This window comes from Hippoglossus stenolepis, chromosome 11 (assembly GCF_022539355.2).
Source record: "Hippoglossus stenolepis isolate QCI-W04-F060 chromosome 11, HSTE1.2, whole genome shotgun sequence".
NCBI classification, from domain to species: Eukaryota; Metazoa; Chordata; class Actinopteri; order Pleuronectiformes; family Pleuronectidae; genus Hippoglossus; species Hippoglossus stenolepis.
In genome coordinates, this window is record NC_061493.1 from 9,487,823 (window position 1) to 9,512,440 (window position 24,618).

The following is a 24,618-nucleotide window of genomic DNA, read 5'->3' on the forward strand; positions in this document are numbered from 1 at the left end:
CAGTTCGGGGCCTACCTGGGAGTGAACCGCTCTGTGCTGATCCAGGCTCACCGCGTGGCCGAAGGTTTTCCCGCAGATCCCGCACTCAAACGGCCGCGTCCCGCTGTGCGACCGTCGCACATGAACCTCCAAACCGTGAGGTGTGGAGAACACCTATAGGGAAATGAACATGAATTACATTTACACTTACAATAAATGTTTCAACAAAAAAAATTTGAAATAAATATATTGTAATAACACAATTTAGCTAAAGAAGATTATCCACAAATAAATGTTGTAATAATAACATAATTTCTTGATAATCAATAATACAAGATCATCAACATCTCTGAAGTGAAGCTCAATGAACGAACCTTGTAACATTTAATGCACTTGTATGATCCATCGGACTCGAAGTGGGCGCAGATTAACTCGTTCTCAGACTTGATCTCCGCACTTGGGGGCTTCTGCTTTACATCCACATACAGCTCCTCTGTGTCCCGCATCCTGCGGATGTGTTGGGCCGTTGAGGGATAATCCTGGTAGCATCCGGCCACAGGACCTCGCTGTGCGTAAAGCTGCTCGGTGCCGCTGTCCTCTGGTCCATAGATGCTGACGGGTGAGTTCGGCTCTCTGTGGCCCTGGTGGTGGTGGTAGGGTCTCTGGACCAGGTGCCGCAGCTCGGAGCCGGTGTATGCCGACCAGGAGTAAGGGAAGAGGGGGATGTTGAAGTGGTGACCGTCCTCCGCTGCTGGAGTGGAGCACTTCTCTGAATCTGGGGGTTAATGTCGACGTAGTGTAAGTTTACATGCAAACTGAAGAGCTGCAGTTTATGTCTTAAAATGTATCATTTACAATCTGCACTGGGCCTTACGTGACATAGTACATTTATTTGATTAAAACCCTCAAATCTCTGCATCAAAATGTTGCACCTTACAAACGTTGTTTCAAATAGTTTTGTAGGGGGGGCATGCTATAAATGATGATTAACAAGATACTTGGCCTGAAATGAATTATTCAATTGGGATTAAAAAACAAATTAGGCCCATCAATCAACAATGGACTCACGGATCTTAAAATTAACAAGTTTAATCTTTGTTTTCCTTCATTAGAATCAAAACTATGCCATAATGAAAATATTTTACACACTCATTGGATGTGGTTTAACTGCAATTGAAAACTAAAGGGTTCTTAATAATTATGACATTAACAGGCTTCTAGAAAAGTTTGCTGAGTTGTTCTGACTCTTCTAAAATAGCAAAAGCCTAAATGAAACATATATTTGAACAGACCTGGTGACGAGGAGGGAGACGGGGGACGCCAGAAATCACAGTCGGGGGATCGGTCACACACGCTGCCTTCACAGCTCAGCGGGGAGCTGGAGGACAGCGACCCCGGAGACAGCAGCCGGGACCCGGGGGACAGACTGTCTGCGCCGGCGCTCACATCCTCATGCGGCTCCAAGTTCTCCGCCTGAGATTTGGTCTCTGGTGAAAACAGAGAACAAGTTGACTGACTCGTCTTAAGCAACAACTTTTTTTTTTAACTTTGATGTTGAATTAAATCATTTTTATGAAGTCAAATCGCTCTTTCATTTGCACAATTCAACCAATTTTCGTGCGTAATTACGCACAGACGAACTTACCCACGCACGCTTGAGCCAGGATCGAATCCAGCCCACTGCAGACATCGTCCAGGTAGCGGGGCTGGTGGTAGCTGTGGGCCCGTTTACTCTTCACCAGAAAAGACCTCGGCATGTTTGTTCTCCTTCAGTCGGTGTGAGCTGCTGATCGGGTCTGAAATCCTCCACTTCACTCCACCCGTCTGCGCCCGGCTCTGACTTTAACTCCGGACAGATTGGGACACTATTGGTTGACAAGAGAGAGACGGGCGTTGGGATTTTTGGCAGCTCATTACGCATGTGCAAAGACGCGGTGCCGTTTACCAGGTGTCGCGGTGCAGGTGGTCGAAAGCAGGACCTCCTATTAATCCACTCTGAGGGTCCCGGCAAATATGGGATTGAGGAGAGGATATTGAATGTCTTTAATGGTGCTCTCAGAGTGGTAGACTCAATTAAACAGGGACACTTTGTAAGCAGTAGAGTTGACTTTGGTAAATCTTTAGGATCTTAGTTAATAAGATGCAGTGGGTTAAGTAATGATTCCTCGATCTACTAGTACTTGTACTAGCTTCTATTCCTGAATTTAGTGTTTCTAATGTGCGCATATCAATTTCTAAGCAGATGGCACAGTTAGAAAAGTTACATCAACATTATAGGACATTGAGAAAAATTATAAATAAGCATGGATTTGTGCGCCGGCCAGTCTGTTACACATATTGAAAATACCACCGCAACATTGGACATGTTGGAGTCTCATCAAACCATATGCGATTGTAAAGACTACACAATGAGATGTTGAGTGCGTGTGTCTGTGCTCGTGCGGGCTGTGGTGCTGCAGGCTGTGATGGATAATGACCTGTTTGTTTGACGCTTGTAAAATGATCCTGTTAATGAGACGCGCGCGGCCGCTGCGCACAACAGCCTGCCGGTGGAGAGCTGGAGTATCTCTTTACAGTTACACTGCTTCAGTTTACCCGCTGACTGCAGCCTGTACTGCTTTACATCATTAATACCCCACACACACACCCCCACACACACACACACACAGTCCACTTAAAGAAATGCAGAAGAAACAATATGTGTATAAGAAAACAGTTGCCAGTAGAAATCTGTCAAAGAACAAATCATAGCGCAGGTTTTGGTTCTCTGGGTGTTCAAGGTCGCCCTGAAGCAGAGTGACATCGATTTTTTTTTGTTTTTTTGTCACATGTGGGAACAGAGTTTGTTTGATGCAGCTGCAGTAAGTTTAGAGACCTGCAAGCAAAGCGCAGAGAGATAGTGCGAGGTGTAAAGCTTTAAACACATGTCCCATACTCACACACACGGATATATCCTGTAGCTCTGAGGACACACACACACACACACACACACACACACACACACACACACACACACACACACACACACACACACACACACACACACACACACACACACACACACATCTGTACACATGGAGTCTGAAAGTCTAAACACCATGCACAGGTTGAAGAGAGAGACAACACAAACCCTCCTTCTCTCTCTCTCTCTCTCTCTCCTCTCTCTCTCTCTTTAAGTCTCTTTCCTCCCCTCTCTCTCTTAAGAAATTCATTTCCATGTCAGTCAGCCATGACAGGCAAACAAAACCACTGATTCTTGTCTTGATAAGATTCCAGTCCGGTGCCACAATCTTTACACATTTGAATAAAGCAACAGTAAATCAGTGAAATTGCCTGTTAGGATTAATTTCATTTCCTCATCTGAAGGCTTTCACCCCCACTTAAAGTCACACATTTTTTAAACTACTATTTTTATAGTATTTTAAATGCAGACTTATTATGACTTAGGACCACATTTGATATCTTTGATCACAATTCACTGATATAATTCCAATCCCTTTGGAGCTTTAACTCTGATGTTGATGCATTTTCTTACTGAAAAGGGTCAAAAATAATAATCAGCCCTTAAAATTTGGCAAGCACTGGAATTTTTAAGGTGAACTACCAGGTCTCTCCTCCTCAAAGTTTCTGTGCAAAGACACTATCAAACTTAAGGTTTCCTGTTAAAAAAAACAGACAGGCAGACTCAAACTTATCTAACACATATCTTAAAGTTTAACTTTAGTTCATCTCAAAATCGCTCCAACCTGGGTCAGCCTACAGCACGGAGAGAGAATCAAATTCACCCTTCGGTCTAGTGCTCAGTTGCTCACTCTAATAAAAGACTTAACCACGTATTAATTTTAGCTACGTCGTCATAAAGTCCTCTTAATTGTGCCATGGACTTTTGTGTGAAGCACTTTGTAACCTTGTTTAGATAAGTGCTATGCAAATAAAGTTATTATTATTATTGTTATAAATAGGACATGTCTGAGGTCTATAGCTGCTGTCTGACATTGACTGCATTCTGATAATAAGAAAAAAAAAGCTGAAGTGAGACACAGTGTTGATGTGACAACATTCGGTTCAAACTCAAAGTCACACACTGACTCAGAACAGGAAACTAAACACAGGGTAGAAAAGGACTATCAGTGCTACCACAGCCACCCACCCTCCCTGTCGTGCAATCCACCACCTCCTCTTCCCCCCTCGCAGGCCTTGATTCTCGCTCTTTTAGTCGTTTGTGATCGTAATAGAAGCCCTATCAAAGTGATCACAGCCCGGGGGAGGATGAGTGGAGTGTCGTTCTTGTATTTGATTGCTTTACTTCTTTGTGAAAGTGCAGATCACAGCCGCGTGGTTAAATAAAGACCTGAGTTTATGTTCTCAAGATCAACCTCGAGCCCCATTTGGGTTAGAGAGAGACTGTGGGAGCACCTCATGGTTTAAAATACACCTCAGGCCGAAGCCTTCATACCACATGTGTGTGAATGTTGACGAGTGGAGAACAGAGCACGGCCGCTTGTCAGAACATTGTCTTGATTTTGTTGCGCTGCAGCCTGATTGAGTCAGAAGTGTGAGCGTGTAACTGTGGCCGTTGTGACTCAATCACCAATCAAAGTTTTTTGTTATAGCACACATTCACAAATCACAATTTGCCTCATTCCCATAAAGCAAAATTGTTTTGGCCCAGATGTGGCCCACATCCGGCCCACATACTGCACAGAATGATGGCACTTTGGCTTCCCGCTCTTGTTTGTTAGATGAGCCTCAAGTAAGCCATAGCAATACCACATGTCAACCCTAGGTGCTAAACGTGGCCCAAATTTGTTTTGTTCTATTTGGGCCATAGTCACCGTTTACCACATGGGCCACTCTAGGTTCACACCTAGATCACATCTTGCCTAGAGCACCTCATGTTTGCCAAAATAAGGCTAACTTTTGTTTTGGGATTTTTGGTCCACATTTGCTGAAGTGGGCAATTTTAGGTTCACATCTATTTTGTCTGGGCCACAAGAAGTCTAGAGGTGCCACATTACTACAGAGCTTAACAAGACGCAACATCCTCTGCCCTTAAATCTCAACAAGAGGGAGTAAACCCTTAAACTGGGACAAAAAGGTAGAAACATCAGAGAGAGTTGCAAGTTAGAGATCGCTCCCCCAGGACGGACAGAAGTGCAGTAAAATGTAACAATTACTACAGAATGATAAATGCTAACAGTAGCACAGTGAAAGAAAACCATGGCATCCGTGTAGCCTTCTACCTCGCTTACGGCTGTGTTGTAATATCAAAGTAAAGTTTGCTAGCACAAGCTAACATTAGCCTCCCTGAGCACAATCCTCCAACAAGGCATTTGTTCCTCCCATATTCAAGTGAGACTCCAAAATCAGAAAATGAAAGAGCCGAAGAGCCAAACTTGATTTTAATGATTGATTATAAGACCTGGGAGTCACTGTCTCATTAGCTATTTGTTAGCCTCATAGCTTGTCAGCATTGACCGAGGTAATAAGACTTTAGCAACAAAAAAACAAAACAATAAATACTATTATTTGGTATTTCTGAAGTTTCACAGTCTCACTTTAAGTCAAAGTGTTGCCAAGTGAATATAAAACACATTTTCTTCTTGAGTGAAAAACAAAAACAAAACATTTCAAAGTGTTTAAAGTCATTCTCTTGACTTTTCTTGCAGATCTTAATCATGGAAGAATGATTTCATTCAATGGACTCCTAGCAATGATTTAAGGCCATTAGAGCTGCTTGTGGCTAAACTGACTTTCCCTTGTTTGGGACCCAGACGCTGAGTGTGAGCGCTCACCTCTGCAGCCCCGCTCTGCTGTGGCATCTCAATGAAAACCACATGACGCTATCTCATCCCCTCACAGGTTCCTCTGGCCCAGGAACTGTAACCACAGTGCAACAGCCCTCTCTCTAAAACCACCTCTGTCCCTTTCTCTACTCACTGCTGCAATCTGATTTTAGTCGTTTCCCCCCCCCCACCACCACCACCATCATGGGAGTGGTAGGGCGAATGTAATCGGGCTCTCAGCTGGCCCCAACTGCAGCCACCAGATAGGGAACGAGTGCGAACACAATGAATGATTTACTGGACCCTGCTGACCGCAAGTAGACTTCTTCTTTTGCTCCGAATGTCTGCAAACATCTTGTTTTTCTCGCTGCTTCGCTCCAAAAATCTTCCGCACGAGAGGAGTTTGTGTCTCTTCTACCGAAAAAACAGATTTATGTTGATTCACCTGATTTGACCCTGTTTGGCGCTGCAGGATCCCCAAACTTTGATCCAGGTTCAGCTTGGCTACGATAGAAGAAACAGAGAGAAGAAACCCTGAACACAAACTGCAGGTCGTGTGGATTTATGCAGTAAACACTCCACAAATCATCTCCCTCCACAAATCATCTCCCTCATCCATCACTATGATCAGCGCCCCCCCCCACACCTCCCCTGTTTGCAACCAGCCCGTTTCTGGTTGTAAATTTCCCCCCAAATACTTAGAAACTCATCTGGGACGTTGGAGTGTGGATGTGAAGAAACCTGCTCAGTGCTTCCTGGTCATTGTGTCGCTGTGCATGTGTGGGGGGGTCAGACAGCCGTTTGAAAGGTCAGAGGTCACAGTTCTAAATAAGCCTGCGGATCATGTGTGTGTCTGTGCATTTATTTATTTCCTGTGTTTTTTTTTTAAATTACTTTTTTCTGTACACTGGTGAAATGCACTTGATACATTGTTTTTATTTGTCCTGTGAAATCATGTTCTTGTTTTCGTGTAGCTGATGCCCGGAAATCTTTGGTGCGTCGGTTTGTACATATCTGTCACACAGAAAACAACACTCTTGTCTGTTTCAGGGTGTAAAACCCACTGTCACATGGGAGGGTTGAGAAAAACATGGGCTGGGCTTTCACACCGAAACTTCATCTCGCACCATTTCTGCTGTGCCTGAAATATATTCTGTCTGGTGTTAAAGTTAGCAGAACTCGATTTAGTTTCAGCAGAACTGATTTTGCTGAGTTCTAGTGGTGCGATACGTGTTTTGTGTGACCCAAGACCAAAAGCTGTAACTGTACTTTGTATCCACATTATTTTCTTACTCTGAAGTGTTGACAAGCTGATGTAGCGTGTGCATGTGGCCAATTGTGGTTTCAGCGCCCTGTCCATTTGTTTGATTGTTTGCAGGATTACGCGAAAACTAAAGAGCGGACTTTCACCAAACTTGGTGTATGGATGGGACATGGGTCATGAAAGAAGCAATTCAATTTTGGGGTGGATCCAGCACACACAAGTTGGACAAATGAATCATCCAAATATCAGACTACCGGTATCGATTTTGGATTCTGAATTGTTTATCTGTATACACTGATTGTGTTTTCACCTCTGTCTGTTTGGTTGTTAGTTTGTCAGCAGGATTACACATAAACAACTGAAGAGATTCCCACAAAATTCTGTGAAAGATGAGACATGGGCCGAGAGAGAAATCATTATATTTTGGTGTGGATCAGGATTATTAGTCTCCATTGCATTTTCACCAGTGGCTCAGGGAGTAATGCATGAAACTAGATAAAATCAGGCGTATTTAGGGAACTGATATAAACAAATGTATACAATTAGGTGCAGATGAAATTACCTGTCCAGCTGTAACTCCCTCCTCTCTGAACCAAGAGTCACTCTCTCGTCTCCTATACTCTTACTGGTTTTAATAAGACAACATCGTATCCCCCCCAATCTTCTTACCAGTGGCTCTCTCTTTGGTTTAGAATTGATTTTAAGATTTTACCAGTCACTTTTAAAACTTGACTTAGTCCAAACGACACAACAGAAATGTTGACCCAATATGAACCTCACAGCCTCAGATCCTCCCTTAAGTCTGAAGGTAATTTTTTTTTTTGGAATGACCGGCCTGAGGAGATACAGCTCACAGGATCAGTGACTTCTTTTAAATGACTTCTTAAAACCCATTTTTACAGATTTGCCTATCTGTGATGTTCAAGTTTCATCTTTTTACGTTTTATTGCTTTTATTCTTTGCATTTATGTAATGTCGTCCAATTCTTTTTATTGTGTCTATTCTTTTTATTTGTATTTACTGCTTTTATGTGATGCTGTCTTCTTATTGCTCTTATTCATGCATTGTTTTTTAATAATGGGAGAGCATTAGTAGTATCTTGTGTCTGCTTTGTCTGTCCGAGCACTCTGTAAACCCTGTTTTTAAAGGTGCTGTGAAGTTATCATAAAAAATCCGGACCCAGCAGATTTAAATGTGGTTGCGAATAGGGTAGGCTTTTTTCAGCCACTGTACAGTTATATATTTTGGCGCAAATCCAGACAAAGGGCAGACCGAGGAATTATTTATCACTAACCCTTGTGACATGCAGCTCTTGGCGGAGGGGAAAACATCGTAATCTTCACATTGTCTGGATCAAATGAAAATAAAGGCAACTAGCATTTAGTCAGAAAAGTGGCATATGTGAGGAGAGTGCAGTCTTCTTATCTGCGGTGAGCCTCGAACACATATGTTGATGTGTGACTTTCTGCAAGTCATTTCTACTCTGCTGTTTTCTCACTGCCATCTTCTCTCTGTTCTATTTTGCCACTTTTAGTGAAACCAAACACTCACTGGTGGACGTCCTTGTTGATTTTTTTGAGACAACTCAAAGACGGAGTGAGATCAGGAAATGACCATATTGATTATCAGTGTCACTTCTGCAGCCCGTCACACCCTCCACTCCCAGTGTGCACCCTGATTAACTGTTGACCACTGCTGCAGAGGGATGACTGGACAGCTGCATCTCTTCGTTGTGAAATCAGTTCTGCAGAAACAACAGCTTGAATGTGCAGGGAGAAAGAAAAGCTATCCACAAGAGTGACTTTGACTTTTCTTATCTAATGTAGAGAACATCTGCACCGAGAGTGACAGCGAGGGATATTATCTGTCACACTCGAACAAAAAAGCAGAAGATCCAGCTTCCTGTTTTCTTCAGTAGCTGTTGATAGAGTAGGTTAGAGTTAGTCTCCTGATTAACTATAGGGTTTCATCAAAGTCACCCATGGCCCAACACTGCCATGCCATACTACACCACTCCTCACCATACCATGCCATGCTGTGCCATGTCATATACCAGGACATGCCATACAGTGCCTTGCCATACATACTGTTCTGTGCAGTGCCATACCATAGCATGCCATAGCATGCCATAGCAGGCCATGCTATTCTACACCACACTGCAGCACACACCATTCCGTGCTGTGCCGTGCCATGCTGTACCATGCCATGCTATGCCATATATGGTAAATATATATACAGCAAAATCGGTAGTGTTGTAAGAAATATTCAGGATTTTTCTGTTTGACAAATATTGTCACAGTGAGACCCGTTTATGTACCCGTCTGACTACTGTGACAAAATAGTTCAATAAAGAAACTATTTAAGATAATACAGATCAGCATCCAGCTGGCTGGGTAAAGTCAGTTTGAAGTCTGGTGCGGCTGATGTGTTCAACCGGGGAAAGTCTCTGCACTGCGCATGTGTGAAAACGGCTTCAGACTCTGGTCAGTGACATTGTCTATTTTGTTAGTAGATAGGAATCATAATTTTTAACGACATCTACTGCTCCCTAGTACTCTGACTAAGAAACCTCTGTGGTAGACATGTTCATGACTTCAGCTCTGTACTTGTAGAAGTATTTCATCTGTCAGGCCGTTCATGTGGCTTGCTGGTCATTAATTACCCATTTAAGAATTGATCACAGTTTCTATCCTAGCACCAGGTTCAAGTTAATTTGTGAACAAGATCATTGTAGGCGTCAGTTTTCAACATATTCAGGTTTCAAAAACCGTTTAAGTAATATTCATGAGAAATATTTTCATTAAAGTGATTATGCAACAAACTCTGTGTCATTTCAAGCTCATTTTCACAGTCTACAAGATAATACAGAAGTTGCAGGAACAAGTGTCAAGCAGAGTACAGAGGCTGGGTGGATATGGTCTTTACAAAGAAAATACAAAAAAATATTTCCGCTTCAATTATTGCTAAACTCCAAGGAGGTGGTATGGCAAATTGCCTTGTTTCTCCAATTGTTAGTGATTTCTAGGAACTTGCTTCTGAACTGCTCTCCCATGTGAAGCATTGGATACTGTCTGCTGTGCCCTAAGATGTGAGATCTACAGGAGAAGAGTCTCTTGAGAATTTTGAAAATCCATTTTTCAGCTTTAATACTGAAACTAAAACAATGAAATATGTTACTGAGAAATGGGGGGTTGGGAAGCCAGTTGAGATTATTTTAATAGTTCGATTTGATATGATGCACAACTCCGATATTTTTAAAATTCTGGGGGAAGCTTGTGTATCAAAAACTGACTGATTTGAATTTCTTTTTGATGAAAGTTATTTTAAGGATGCATCCATTGTTCTCTAAGCAGACTTCTTTACAAATTCAGATCTGCTATGATGACTTTGAAACTGTTAACCCACTTGGTTCAAAATGAGGTGTTCGCAAAGTAGGTGCTCTTTATTCGTCCTCAGAAATCTATCACCAAAGTGTAACTCTGCTGAGATGAACATTCAATTGGTTGCACTGTTTCATACTGAAGATGTGGAAAAACATGTCTTTTCTCCTGATCTGCAGCCTCTAGTTAATGACATCAAAACACTGGAGAGTCTTGGCCTTGATTTAACTTTCTAAACTGAAAAACATTGTGGCACTTTGTGTCAGACAACTTGGGCATGCACGCAATTCTGGGCTTTACAGAGTCATCTAGTGGACGTTCTGTCGTTTGTGTTTGATTGAAAAAGATGATGGCAAGAATGTTAACAGTGAGGATGACCCCAAGATAATCTTTTTGAAATACATTGCAATGAGTTGCAATCAGATCCAGAGAAGTTATTCTTGTTTGGTTTAAAGCAAAATTCAAATCTCAATAGCCTTCAGTTCTTTCATATTTGCCACAACCTTTCTTTGGACATAATGCACGACGCTCTTGAAGGGGTTGATCAGTATGAGATAATGTAACTGTTGGATTATCTCTCAGAAAAAGTTTTGTCAAAACATAATCTGTACTATACTATACTATACTATACTATACTATACTATACTATACTTTACCATTTATTCAACCAGCAAAATGGGAATATTTGACATTTACACTATTTCAAGTTATTCAAGCATACACAGTGACAAGGACAAGGTTCCAGTGAATGAACTCTGAGCGAAGTATAAATGTGAGATAAATGTGGTTGGACCGCCAGCTCAGACAAAAATCAGTTGAGTTTCAGATTTAGTAATCGAATATTATGACCTCAGCCTGGATGAAAAATCAAAGCCTAGGAGATTTCACCATTTATTTTTTTCCCAGTCCAGACCATCGTCATTTTCCTGAGTAGCTTGATTTCACAACAGTTACTATTGTAACACCAAGAAAAGTAACTTCACAAACTGTCACTGAAAGTCCGTTGGCCTCACTTATTCTTATTTCACAATTATTTATATATTATCTCCCAGAATCCTGAGTCCTGACTTCTAGTTAGTTTTGATATGAATGGTATAAATCTTCTATTTGAAATTCTTCATCTATTTATAAGCTTATTCCAACCGTATGTCCTCAGTAGATCCCTTGAATCAGACTGCTGCCCACTCTACCTGTGACCTTTAAAATCAAATCATTAAGCATATGTTTATATATTGATACATTTTTTATATGATAACAGAGGATATATAGTACAAATCATTGACTGTTCCTTTTACATTTAATTTTAAAAGCCTTTTCATGACTTTTAGTGTTATTGTTGCCATTTTCAAACGACACAATAAATAAATCACAACAAATAAATAAAACAATAAATCCCACTGTGTGTTTGTATCAAATCATATAGTCATAACCTTCATCATAGAGAATAAACCTGACTGAATCAGTGTTGCAGAAGGTGAGTGAGCTCCTGTTGTCTGTGTGGCGGCTGCCCCCTGTAGGCCATGCATGCTGCTGTCTTCCGGGGCAGCAGGGGGCGCTGCCGGCTCCTGACGATACGTGGGGCTGCGGAAGAGTAGACGCGTCAGACTTCCGCAGCCCGAAGATAGAGTCTGACCTAAGGAGGAAGAAGACGACAATCCACACAAAATGGTGCGTATATATGACACTATGACTTTATATATAGAGTCAGAGCGGTCGGTCTGGGTGTTTACATGTGTGTGGGGCGGCGGTGAAGTGTTTCCAGCGGTTCCAGGCTCAGATGTTTGTGGATGTTTGCGGCTTGCTGGCTGGTTCCGGGCCGGTGAAGTGTTGAGCTCCAGCGTGGCGCTTCATGGCTGATGAAACCTCAGCTGAACTCCTGCCATGCTGGACTCCAACACTCACTCACAGACACTGAGCTTTTATACACCGACTAAATCCCCTCTGCGGGACCACGTCCACACACAAGTCTACTACAGATGTGGCCATGTTGTGTTGCCCGTGTGGTTTCCCTCTCTTTATGTCCTCGTTAGCTAGCATGCTAACCCCCTGCCTCCTCTCCTCAGGGCTTCGTCAAAGTGGTGAAGAACAAGGCCTACTTCAGGAGGTATGAAGTGAAGTTCAGGCGGAGGAGAGGTAATATCAGATCATCTCTGCAGGATCCACACTGAGCGTGCTCCATTAAGTCAAAATCTTATTGATCTCCATTAATAGTTAATTTTCTTTATTTTGTCAGAGGGGAAAACCGACTTTTACGCTCGCAAGCGCCTGGTGGTGCAGGACAAGAACAAGTACAACACGCCCAAGTACCGCATGATCGTCCGGTTTTCGAACAGGGACATTTGCTGCCAGGTCAGTGGCTGCAGGACTCGAGTCAAACTCATGTGATCACAACATTTAAATGACCAGATTTAACACAAACTCTCTCTCTCTATTTCCTGTCCAGATCGCCTATGCAAAAATCGAAGGAGACCAGATCGTGTGTGCTGCCTACTCCCATGAACTGCCCAAATATGGCATCACTGTAGGCCTCACTAACTATGCTGCAGCCTACTGCACAGGGCTGCTCCTGGCCCGCAGGGTAAGAACACACACTCGCACACAGTGAGCTGCAGGTGTCAGCAGAGACCACACTGATTTGACTTTGAGTTGTGTGCTGAATTTGCAACTTGGTCAGATCAATTAAATCACTGTATTGTAAAACCAGCACGAGCAAAAGTAAAACGTGTCAGTGAGTGGAGTGTCTTTCTCACATTTTCTGTTTTTATGCCACCCTCTTCTTTTCAGCTGCTGCATAAGTTCGGCATGGACCAGGTGTACGAGGGCCAGGTGGAGGTGACGGGAGATGAGTTCAATGTAGAGAGTGTGGACGGCCAGCCGGGTGCCTTCACCTGTTACCTGGACGCAGGCCTGGCCAGAACCACCACGGGAAACAAGGTCTTCGGAGCGTTGAAGGGGGCAGTCGACGGAGGGCTGGCCATTCCTCACAGGTGAGCCTGATAAGAGAATGCAGATTGTTTGTCTTGTCTATGCAGTTTTCAAGCAAGCGCACAAATTAGCAATTTACAGACATTCTCAGTTATTAGTCAGCTATTGAACACAGTTGCTCATGTAACCCTGACCATGATGCTTGTGACAGATCGGCGCCTGTTTTCCAGGCAGCCGAACTGATCCGACTTACGGCTGCTGGTTCTGTTCTGCTTCTTGATGATGTTACAAAACCCACTGAGCAAAATGTAGTTGGTCCTTCATTTGCATTAGCTGATGTTTACTGTCCTTTCAAGACGGGGCTGAGAGAAGCAAGAGGAACCAAAGCAGTTATTGATTTTATTGAATTGTAAATACGTAACAGAGCTCTATAGAAAACTGAACATTGTCACAATAACACTGAAGGTCTTGAGAAAACGTTGACAGAATTACATTTTAAAAGAAACAAACGGGGGAATATTTTTAGTCAACTCAGAATCAAAGTGTTTGGAGATGCTGGGTGGTTTGACACTGTTGTGATCTCTGCTCTTTGTTGTTTCTAGTGTGAAGCGCTTCCCCGGTTATGACGCAGAAAGCAAAGAGTTCAACGCAGAGGTGCACCGTAAACACATCATGGGCATGAACGTGGCCGATTACATGGCGTACCTGATGGAGGAGGACGAGGACGCCTACAAGAAACAGTTCTCTCGCTTCATAAAAAATGGAGTCACGTCAGAAACGGTAAGATTTTAACAGCATGAAAACAGGGCACGTGTGAGACGTCGTCAAAGCATCTGTGACTTTGGTTACTGGTGTAATGTCCAACTCTTTGGGCGGATAGCTTAAACCGAAATATATATTTTACTTTATATTTATATTCCTTAAATTATGCTGAAGTAGCTGTGGTGTATGAAATTTGAAGTAGTTGATAATAAAACTAACAGTTGGACGTAAGTTGCCTCATCAACATGATCCCACTCAGTCTCATTGTCAGACTGGCCACCAGGGGGTACCATCAAATGATCCATAAAGTGTTTACCTGAGCAAAATGTTGCAGATTGGCGCCTGTTCTCCAGGCAGCCGAACTGATCCGTCTTATCGCTGCTGTTTGTTTTCTGCTTCTTGATGATGATACAAAACACACTGAGCAAAATGTAGTTGGTCCTTCATTTGCATTAGCTGATGTTTACTGTCCTTTCAAGACGGGGCTGAGAGAAGCAAGTCAAATCAACATGTATGCAGTAGAGTGCATAAACATAAACGACAACAAAAATACAACCGTGTTTGTCTGTTTTGTTCTTTTCAGGTAGAAGAAATGTACAAAAAAGCACACGCCACCATCAGAGCGAACCCCGTTCACGAGCAGAAACCCAAAAAAGACATCAAAAAGAAGAGGTGGGTTCCCGATTTCCATAACTCCGTTTTTTTTTTACTTCTCTTAGCCAGTGCTGGTGATGCTTAAACACATGAGGAAAAAACTGAAAAGTACATATTTATTTAAAAAAATCTTATCACACCAAACATTTGAACATGTCCACGAAAAGAACAGGTGCTACTGTGACTGTTGGCCAGCATGAACGTCAGGACTGTGAAACTGAAAAAGGAAATCTGAATTATTTCCATGTACTTTTCCTGCTGTAACAGGTCAAAATGGCTGTGAAAAGGCCTATTGCGACAATATAACCCTTAACATACCCACGTCACATTATTGGTACATGGGGGATAAACTTCCTCAATTTAGCTTCCGCTGCCTCTTGAAGTACTGAATAATACTGGGAACCTCCCAAAGCTGAGCAGACAAACTTTTCTCTCCATGGTTGTTCTGAATGTTAATGGAGTCCTTATTGTGTCTTTTTCCGGGGCAGGTGGAATCGCGCCAAGTTATCTCTGGCACAGAGGAAGGATCGCGTCGCCCAGAAAAAGGCCAGCTTCTTACGAGCACAAGAACAAGAAGAAGGGGACGGTTAGAGGCCCGGCGAAGGGCCCTGCTGCAACAACACACACTTCACAGACAAATAAATTTATTTCAAACTCATGCCCGTTTCTGGCTCAGTCCATTTCTACCTCCACCAAGGAGGTTATGTTTCCATCTACGTGCATTTGTTTCATAGTCAGCAGGATTGTGTAAAAACTACTAAACTGTTTTCCATGAAAGTTTGTGGAGGGGTGGGGAATGTCCCAAAGAACCTATTACATTTTTCTGATCCAGGAAATGTTTTCCGCTTTCACGTGGCAATATGTGGTATTAGCTCTGGCAGAGGTATGTGCTCTGAGTGTTAAGTTCTTTAAATGAGTTGTGTGAAGATGATTGTAGTTTAAGGAAACAAGCTTTGAACCTCAGCCAAGGAGGTTTTCATCTGCGTTTATTAGCAGGATTAGGCAGAAATCACTGGACTTATAACCATGCAACTTGATAGAAGGATGTGGAAGGGAAGGTATTTCATTTTGGTGCACATCTGAAATGGGGAAGCTCCAGTTTTCTTTCACTTTAAGATGACTGAGGAGTTGAGATTTCCATTTCTTAACATTTTCCTTAATTTCTCAGAATAATTCAATAAATTAAGAAAATTGCACGTGTATATTGTTACAGATCCAAATAAAAACCTAAATTTAGTGAATTTAAATATAGTTTCATAAGGTGCCTATTGGGCCTTGATAGAGGTATATGCCCTCTACTGAGAGGCAAGCTAGTTTTTTGCTTGTGATCATGGTTGTGTAACTGAAACTAATATTCAGTGATAACCTCTGATCACCAGTATTGGTTTAATAGGTATAGTGCAAATCGTGATAGACTTAAACAGGTTGGACACATTACAGTGAAGTGGTATGTAGTTTAATTGTGCAAAATCATGCTGGTTTCAATAAGTAAACATGTTTTTTTTTTACATTTTCCAAACTCAAACAGCAGCACTGACCACAAGCGTCACATGCTTTACAGGTCATGTCTGTTCTGAGGTGCACTGACAACAATGCATGACATAAGTTAGGCTGTCAACATGGTCACTGTCACTTCACATCTGCAATGTCTGGAAGGGACCATGGAAAATATATATATATATTTTTTTCTTTAATGTATCATTGAAATGTGAGATGTGTGGGTGAACTTCTCCACGGTCACCAGTGGTAAACATTCATCAGAGAACGACTTCAGCATGACCTCTGGCACTGTGACAGATGAAATCCCCCAAAAACAAGGTGATACAGTACATTTACCACAAATGCTGTTTTCAGTGAAAAGTACACGTAGATAACATTCACAGACCAAATTAAATACATTGATATTTTCTCTGTGTCGTTGATGCAGCATTGAAGATTCACTTACAGGTGGAAAACTTGAAGTATGATGAAGTACACTGAGGCACAGTATGAACCCTGTGCAGTACTGACACATGAATACCAGCACATTGAAGCTAATCAGCTGCCACCACTTCATCATACAGATGATTGACAGCTCACAGAAGAGCCACCATGAACAGCTTCAGTGATCTTTGTCACTGGATCAATTTATTGACTTATTTGTTCAATTCCCTCACAAATCGATTTAAGTTTTTTATTTGACTTATCTGCGTTTGTTTGTTACGTAGCAGGTTTACGCAAAAATGACTAAACCGATTTTCATAAAATCTGTGAATGGGTGGAGCACGACCCAAAATAGAACCCATTCAATTTTGGTGCAGATCAGAATCAGAGAGTGGATCCAGGAATGTATTTTTCATATTCCTGAACATTGCGAGATAGGACGTTTTTCAACATTCTTGTTGACTTCTCAGAGAATAATTCATGGCTTCAAATCAGGCATGTTTAAGGGACTGATATTTATGAGTCTGTGCAATTTGGTGCAGATCCAAATAAAAATCTCTTGTGTTGAAAAGAATTAAGGCGCGTAAATAAATGTAGTGTTATTTCAATACACTTCAAATTGGAGCTTTTGCACAACAATCACTGACTTGATCCTTGTTTTCCCAAATAGAATAAACTCCTAAATGATAAACTCTTCTCAGTTAACCCACACATCTGTGATAAAAACAGAGATTGAGTCTCTCAGCTCTTTGTCCAGCAGTAACTCATTAACTCATGAAACATTCCACATTTGTGAACAATACAATATAACGTGTCTGTGTGAGTGATGGCAACATGCTATCATTCAGTTCAGTTCATTTCAACAAACGTAAATCCAGACCCCGAACTTCTGTGACAGGGTCAGAGGAGGTAGAGTCTCCATCAGTCAGTTTATGTTGTTAAGAGTTGGTAAAAATGACTCCATTAAATTTGCAGCTTCTATATCACAGCATCTTCAATACTCAGCTCTACGTGAGAAACTGATTTGAGAAAGATTTCTTCTCCTCGTCACGAGTCCTTGGTGTGAGAGATCTGTCTCCACAGCAGAGCTTTCAGGTTGTTGAGGATTAGCGAGTGCTCCATGTTCATCTGTCCAGCGTTACCCTTCAGAGCCATACAGGCGTACAACTGCCTCTCCAGTTCCTCCCTCATCGCTGACGGCGCCCCGCGCAGGATGTAGTCCTTAAGTGCACCGCATGCTTTCGCCAAGTTTGGCTGGATGGGCTCCTCCCTGCACCGCTTCTCCGACACGTTGCATGATGTCCGGCAGTCCACCCCGTACACGCAGTCAGCATCTGTCTCGCACTTCAGCACACGCATGGTGCGTCTGAACTCGTCCTCAGAAACAACGGCTCCGGTGTTGGTGAGACGGATCTCGTGGCGGTCAGTGTAACCGAAGTGTGCGGCGGAGAGGTCGCAGATCAGGAAGCTGCCGTATGTGCCGTGGAAGATATCCTCTACCAGCTCCAGCAGACCCATGGATATCTTGGCTTTGCGAGGCCAAGAAGGCGTGAACCACTGGTCCATCGTGCGCTGCAAACTGCTCGGCACCCAGGACACCAGCGGCCATGGTAGAGACAAACCGTACAGGGGCCCGTAGGGGACTCGCTCTGTCATGTACAGGTCCCCGCAGTAGCCCATGAGGCGAGGAGTGTGTCCACGGTCCTGGAGCAGCAGGCCCAGCAGCACCTCAAAGAAACAAAGCAGAAATCTGATGAATCTGTCCGTCATGTTTAATTGTGTTTCCACAACATGACATCACATGTATTTTTATACCTCGTCCATCTGCAGGAGGGCCCACGTGGAGCGAGCCTCTGGCAGCGACACCCGTCCGTCTCTGTTGCCATCGGCGACAGACAGGATCTGGCTGACGAGGCTGGCGAGGTTGGCCTGCTCTCCAAGCTTAGACTGAGAGATGGAGAATGACAAGAAAGAGATTTGTTGTTTCAGGCTTTAGTCTGTCGCGACACAGACCTGGTTCTATCCAAACCTTTCCAACCCACGTCAACGTTTACCTTGAGGTGATTGAAAACCATTTCTTTGAACTTCTCCACTGATGTGCCTTTAGTGGGCTTGTCGAACACTGGTGTCTCCCTCCGAGGCTCCGGCTCCTCGCCCAGCTCGTAGTGCAAAACCTCCCCCAGCTTACAGCGGATGATTCCGTCATGGTCTCCCCAGCTTCCTGTGTATACCTGGTCAACAGGGAGGAGTTAGAATAGGTCAGAACCACTCAGCCACGCTTTAAATCAGTGGTTAGGGTCATTGCTATACGTGTAACAAATTAAAGAAGTTACCTGGTTGTTTGGCAGCATTGACTGACACCTGCTCAAATATAGGGTTTCTTTGTCACACAGACTGCTGCAGGCAGAGCCATCGATGATCCCCTTCCTGTATTGATCACACTTGGAGAGAGAGAAAATGAAACTCCATTATCCAATATATTATTTTCAGAGTGTTTAACATTTACAATAAAGCGGGAATATTACATTTCCAGGTCCCATAAAAGAGAACACATCACATTGTAGTTGCCACAAAGAACTCAAATTACACACTGAAGGAGAATTGTGTCATTTTCAAACCACAAACAGTTCTAAAGTTGACTTGATCCAAAACAGTAACAGCCTCATTTGAATGATTTTTGCTTTTTGCATTCGACATGACTTGGTCTGAAACACATAAATGAGATGATCGAATAAAGGCAATACTCACAATGGCATTCTTGCACTCGTGTCCTCTGCACACCTCTGTGTAGGCGGAGTATTGCACGTACAGTACCCAGCTCCCCACCAGCACGGTCAGCCATGTAAGGAACAAGTACTTCACTCGAACGAAGGAGATTCGAGCCTGTGAATGATGAGCAAAAACACAAAGATGAGCAAAAACACAAAGATGGATCCAAAAGGGAAGTGTGTTCGCCCTGCTACTGTGTCATCCCGGTAATACTAACGTCACAGGAATATCAGGGTATACAGAGAGTGCACCAAAAGACTCTCGATCCAAGTTAGATGTTTGCAATCCCTAACCAACCCTGATCAAATAATGGGTTGCCATGGTGACCTATTATGTTACAGGGTGTCCCATAACAAGGTACTGGCTGGATGATTAGTTGCCATGTGCAACAATCGCCAATTAAACTGGAAAATAGTCTTAGAGGTGCAGTTCCGACATGTCATGCCTTTCCTGTTATGGCTGAAGCAAAAAAAAAAAAAGAATGACTTCTTGTGTCATGGGATGCACACATCACATGACACACAAAGAAGTCCTGTTGTTTCTGTGACATTATGCAAGATAATGGAATTATATGTACCTACTCTTCACACGGACACAACATGGAAATGTGATCATAAAATACAGGAAACATTCACTTGTACAGAAAAAACTCCTTCCTCAAGGTGACATTACAAATCCTTGGATTCACAGAAAATGCGAACTCGTAAAAAAGGACACACAATCTAAAGACAAGAAAACACTGTTGAAAAGCACAGAACAAGATACAGTACATGTAGAACCGAAAGGTAATGATTTACCTCTGACTGTTTACTAGAGTTTTTAATGAACTTTTATTTAGTTGTTTACTCTACAGTGCCAAGAAATAAACCCAATTTAAATGTCACCAGAGCCCTAACATAAAATTGCTCCTAAACAACAGCAGACACTTCACCTCCATTTGTGACATGACACAGCGAGCACTGCAGAGAGCAAATGTTTACTGTTATTACGACTGGAATCAATTTGAAGTTCATGTGAATTTAAAAATGAGTCCAATTTTATTTCAGCAGTACAAACAGTCCTTGAATAAATCAAATGCCAGTAACCATGCTGGCTGCGTGGCTGCACGAGTTAAGTAAAGTTAAATAGTCAATAGCAGATTTGACCTGGTGGTGACCGTACAGAAATGTCAGAAGTTTACTTCAAGTCTTTAGGATTCATCTTCTGGGGATCGTGAATATCTGTGCAGAATTTTGTGTTTGAGTTTTCCATTGAAGTTAAAAAGTACAAAAAGTGTGTCCATTTTTATTGGAGCTGATATTCTGTCAGTTGACAATTAGCTATTAAAATGGTCATTTCAGCAGTATATTCATTATGTGACTCTTGTAATGCGAAGCATAAATCTGGAAGGTGTAGTGGAGCAGTGAAAAAGAATTTAGGTCAACGTTGTTGTTTCAGCCACAGTGTGGGACTTTAACCAAAACAAAACTTTTTCTCAATATTTCAGATCCTTTAATCCATTTTTGGCTCAATTGTTTTGATTTGGGATTTTGGGCTCTGAAAATGATAAATACCTCTGATGAGGTCCAGGGCCTCTTCATTGAGTTTGTTCACATAAAAGATGTAAAAACATCCCCACTGTGAACAACCAAAAAACCAAAGAGAACATCGAGGAAAACCAGACATTTCCTGTCTTCCATTCCCTCTGGTGCATTACGGTTAGTGTTTTGACAGTGGCTTCAAGTTAGAACTTGAGAGGTGTCTCCTCTGCAGAGCTGCCTTGTTTTCAAACGCTCTGTGTCCTGAGGAGATGAACAAAAAGATAGTGGGGCCTCCGGGGAGGGAACAGGCGGCATCGGGGGAGTGCAGAGCAACTACAGGCTACTATCAGATCCTCTGAGATGCATGAATGTGCGCCGAAACTGCATGTGCATTAGACACACAGACAGTATGGTAAGACATGAGACAGTTCGTAACAGGGAAGTGACTTTGAGTCATGTGTGCGTGTTGGATGGTGCCTCTCTGCAAACACATGACCGAGCTTAGAAGTAGAAAAAAAGAAAGAAACAGGCAGCAAAGAAGCTACTCCCTGTGATCCTTTACAGCATTCTCTCTTTCCTGGAATCTATTATGTAGTGATGGTCCTAGCTAAGATCACATGAGATCCTCTTAATTGATCCCAAAATGGTTGAATACTATCATATAAACAGATGTTAATATGCAAAAAAAAAAGAGAGTAGAATGGAAAAATATTGCACCTAAATTAGAAAGGCACACACTGACCACTGTCCACAGCTGAAGTGGCAAAGAGAGAAAGTTACTGACAGTAAAAGGAGCTGGTGATGAGCAGCGCAGGAAGTAACACCTTCACATTTGAATCAAATATGCAAAGTCACATAGTCCAGGACCCATCATGCATGTTGTGGAGTTACCAGCTGTCAACAGTTAGATCCAGTTACCCTGTATCCACCCGCATATCGACTGTCCCGAAGACCAGTCACTGCAGCGCACACAAAAGGCCGGCAGTATCACATCTTCACACGCTGCTGGCGGAAGAGCCTGCGGCTAAATGAGCTGCCCTCAGAGTTTCAAGTAGGAATAGGAGGGTGTCGGTAGTTTGTTCTCATCCACCTCCTCCACAGAGCTCCTCAGGACAGAGCTGACTGTCCTCGTCAGTTTGCGCCTCCTTGTTTGCGGCTGAGACATCAACGACCCAACACACCGCATAAAAGAAATGGTCATTAAACCCTCATGACAGGGCAACTGTTGCAGCACATAAGAACTACAATGCTGGTACCAAAGATCAAACTGACTTCTAAAAGAATGAGGGATATTCACAAAATACTCAACTGAGCTTTCATGTGGCTTTTTAAACTCTGCCACTTAAAAAAAAAAAAAAAATGCTTTGAAATTCAAAAGCGGTTTGTCCTACTTGAGTCAGGAGGATATTCAGGTTCAGTCCAGTACAATAGCTGTTTCATACATGTGTGGATGGCAGGTTTGGGCCAAAAGAAGTTAACGGATAACTTTGGTAAAACTAAAACCTCAAGAATAAGCCTCTGGTATTTCTCTGCGAAGTTATCCATTAAAAGTCAAGTTGCCACGAGGAACAGGCCTGTGGACCTTAGCACAAAGCAGACCCCGTGTCCTGCAACAGATCTGGATACCCCCACCACTGCCAAAAACCAGCAGACCCCTTTACAAAACCCCTCTTTAGATGTGGTACAAGCCAGACTTTGCATCACGTAGATGTATTGACCTTTCAACTGAATGCAAAAAGGGATACTGACTGGTTTGAGAGTGACCTTTCAACTTAAACAGCAACCATGTCAACTGACAGAACACTATATAAAAACTAGAGACAAGCATGGCCAAAAATGGAACCATGTGGGTCTTGCTTTTTCTATGTACAGAACCACCTCTGCACATGTCTGAGTATGAATGTGAGTGTGTTGAGTGAGAGATAAGACGTAGGACTGGGCAATAAAATACCATATATAAATATAATCAGTAGCAATATCACAAAAGTATAACGTATGGTTTATGTGTGCACAGTGAGGACATTGGACACATATTAATCTACCTCTGTCCTAATAAGAAATATGTTAACAAGCACAAGATGAGATGCCTAATTTCAACACCCAGTTTATGGCCGATCTCATTGAGCCACTTGTCCCGGCCCAGAATGGTAATAAGCTGTCTGTGTTTATGCTGTAATGCACCAACATGTTGACTCTTCCCCATAGAGCAACCCAGCATTCTGCTCCTCTTGCATAAGCTCCTTACTGTACTGTACTTGCTGGCAGCCAGCCACTGGTACCCAAACCAGAGGGTTCAGCCCCCAGCATCCCACCCCCAAAGGATTACTGACACAACTGTGAGCCAAAGTCAGATGTGTGAGGAGGAGACAAGGTGAAATGAAGTGAGATGACAAACTAAACAAATCAGGTTCCTCCCCTGACCTGGGTTGTAAATCCTGGTGTTTATTTCTTATCACAGGCTCTACACACAGTGTCAGTGTAATTAGGTCTGAACCCTGATCTGCACTAATCATTCTGGATCTGCACTGGGGCTAATCTTTAATCTGCAGCTACATTCCTCAGGTATTTCTGAAACAAACCCACAATCCCCATCAGGGCAGGCTGAGGCGCTGGATGTTCACTGCCAGCTGTCAGCCTGACGTGACCGCACGACGACATCACGACACACTGACACAATGCTCAATATATCTATACACACACACGCATCTATAATCCGCTTTGCAGAGCAAGAGATATTACCTGGAAATAGAAAGACTTTTTCACCCAGGCCCGTGGAAACAGACCCTTCGCCATCACAGAAATAGATCATCTCAATACGTGGAGCTGGCTGCGGGGGATCATTCAGAATGCATGAGAGAGAGCGCCTTCCACATTAAAGAGAAATAAACCAAGACGACTCATCCGGCTTTCGACGGCACATTACTCGGTCTCAGCCCCAGAGGGATGATCCAGGAGGCGGGTGTGTCGGTGTGTGTTGTCCGTGTGTCCGATGTCCCTCTCTGGATCTTCTCTGTGCAGCAGCTGCTGGTTTTAAAGCAAAGCAACATACCTCACGCTGAGGAGGAGAAAAAACACGTAGGTTCAGGGCGCAGGCGCAACGTGTTGATACACCGATAAAAACATGTCACCGTTTTCAGTCCTTTGGTCAAAACCACACGTGTGGGTGATAGAGAGCGCGATCGCCGCTGCTGTGAGAGACGCGTTGTTATCATTGAGTCACGATGTTGTGTGGACTCTAACTAAGAACCAGACCTGGAACAAACTAGCATACACTACACTTCCGCTAAGCCCTTCACAATAAAACCATTACTTAAACCGTTATTTCAGCGCCAAAACTCAACTTCCGGTCAACTAATCCAAAATGAAAATAGTCTCTTAATAGCACATGATGTCGTAGCGGCAGTGAGTGGCATTCTATACATACAAACAACTGAGCTTTCATAGTAAAAATGTGCTTAATCTGCGAAATTGACTGGATCTTAAATTGCAATCATGAAAACCTTGGTATGTTCGGACACGCGACACAATAAACGAGTGAAAACACACACAGATCCGTGTTGTAAGTCTGTGAATGGGCGGATGTGGCCGTGCTCAGTGATTAAATGACCTGCCTACATTTTCAAATGTTTGAAAAAAAGGTGAACGCCGCCGCAGCT

At 42.9% G+C, this 24,618-nt stretch overlaps 4 protein-coding genes across 6 annotated transcripts in view; 2 read left to right on the forward strand and 2 right to left on the reverse strand.

The window, feature by feature from the left end:
- gfi1aa (growth factor independent 1A transcription repressor a) overlaps window positions 1-2,974 on the reverse strand; it is a 3,978-nt gene extending 1,004 nt beyond the window's left edge. Inside the window, exons 1-5 of one of the 2 annotated variants that reach the window (XM_035169208.2) lie at window positions 2,919-2,974; window positions 1,625-1,844; window positions 1,272-1,466; window positions 354-754; window positions 16-153 (exon numbers count right to left, since the gene is read on the reverse strand). In XM_035169208.2, coding sequence (XP_035025099.1) covers window positions 16-153; window positions 354-754; window positions 1,272-1,466; window positions 1,625-1,736 — 846 coding nt within the window. In that variant the 5' untranslated portion in view covers window positions 1,737-1,844; window positions 2,919-2,974. Of the gene's footprint in view, window positions 1-15; window positions 154-353; window positions 755-1,271; window positions 1,467-1,624; window positions 1,845-2,456; window positions 2,610-2,918 lie in introns of those variants that run through there. The other variant, XM_035169209.2, reaches the window with a different exon arrangement.
- The window catches only part of rpap2 (RNA polymerase II associated protein 2), a 23,848-nt gene extending 11,151 nt beyond the window's left edge, over window positions 1-12,697 (forward strand). The window contains exons 9-12 of the transcript XR_007034683.1: window positions 7,085-7,091; window positions 11,943-12,077; window positions 12,473-12,542; window positions 12,621-12,697. The gene's annotated coding sequence lies outside the window, so the exon portion shown is untranslated. The remainder of the gene's footprint in view (window positions 1-7,084; window positions 7,092-11,942; window positions 12,078-12,472; window positions 12,543-12,620) is intronic.
- On the forward strand, window positions 11,953-15,408 carry rpl5a (ribosomal protein L5a). Of its 2 annotated transcripts, XM_035169213.2 has the most exons (8): window positions 11,953-12,077; window positions 12,473-12,542; window positions 12,643-12,758; window positions 12,853-12,987; window positions 13,194-13,396; window positions 13,937-14,114; window positions 14,680-14,768; window positions 15,239-15,408. In XM_035169213.2, the coding sequence occupies exons 1-8, from the start codon at window positions 12,075-12,077 to the stop codon at window positions 15,339-15,341; spliced, it is 897 nt and encodes a 298-aa protein (XP_035025104.2). In that variant the 5' UTR covers window positions 11,953-12,074; the 3' UTR covers window positions 15,342-15,408. The 2 variants fall into 2 exon arrangements, with proteins under 2 accessions (XP_035025104.2, XP_047197802.1); XM_047341846.1 differs by lacking the exon at window positions 11,953-12,077 and having other exon boundaries at window positions 12,480-12,542; window positions 12,621-12,758.
- Window positions 15,409-16,190: 782 nt separating this feature from the next.
- dipk1aa (divergent protein kinase domain 1Aa) lies at window positions 16,191-24,401 on the reverse strand. The gene is made up of 6 exons (XM_035169207.2): window positions 23,702-24,401; window positions 19,422-19,556; window positions 19,007-19,114; window positions 18,728-18,904; window positions 18,489-18,620; window positions 16,191-18,401 (listed from the first exon to the last, which is right to left on the reverse strand). Exons 1-6 carry the CDS (start codon window positions 23,753-23,755, stop codon window positions 17,721-17,723), a joined length of 1,287 nt encoding a protein of 428 aa, XP_035025098.1. The 5' UTR covers window positions 23,756-24,401; the 3' UTR covers window positions 16,191-17,720.
- Window positions 24,402-24,618: the final 217 nt, after the last annotated feature.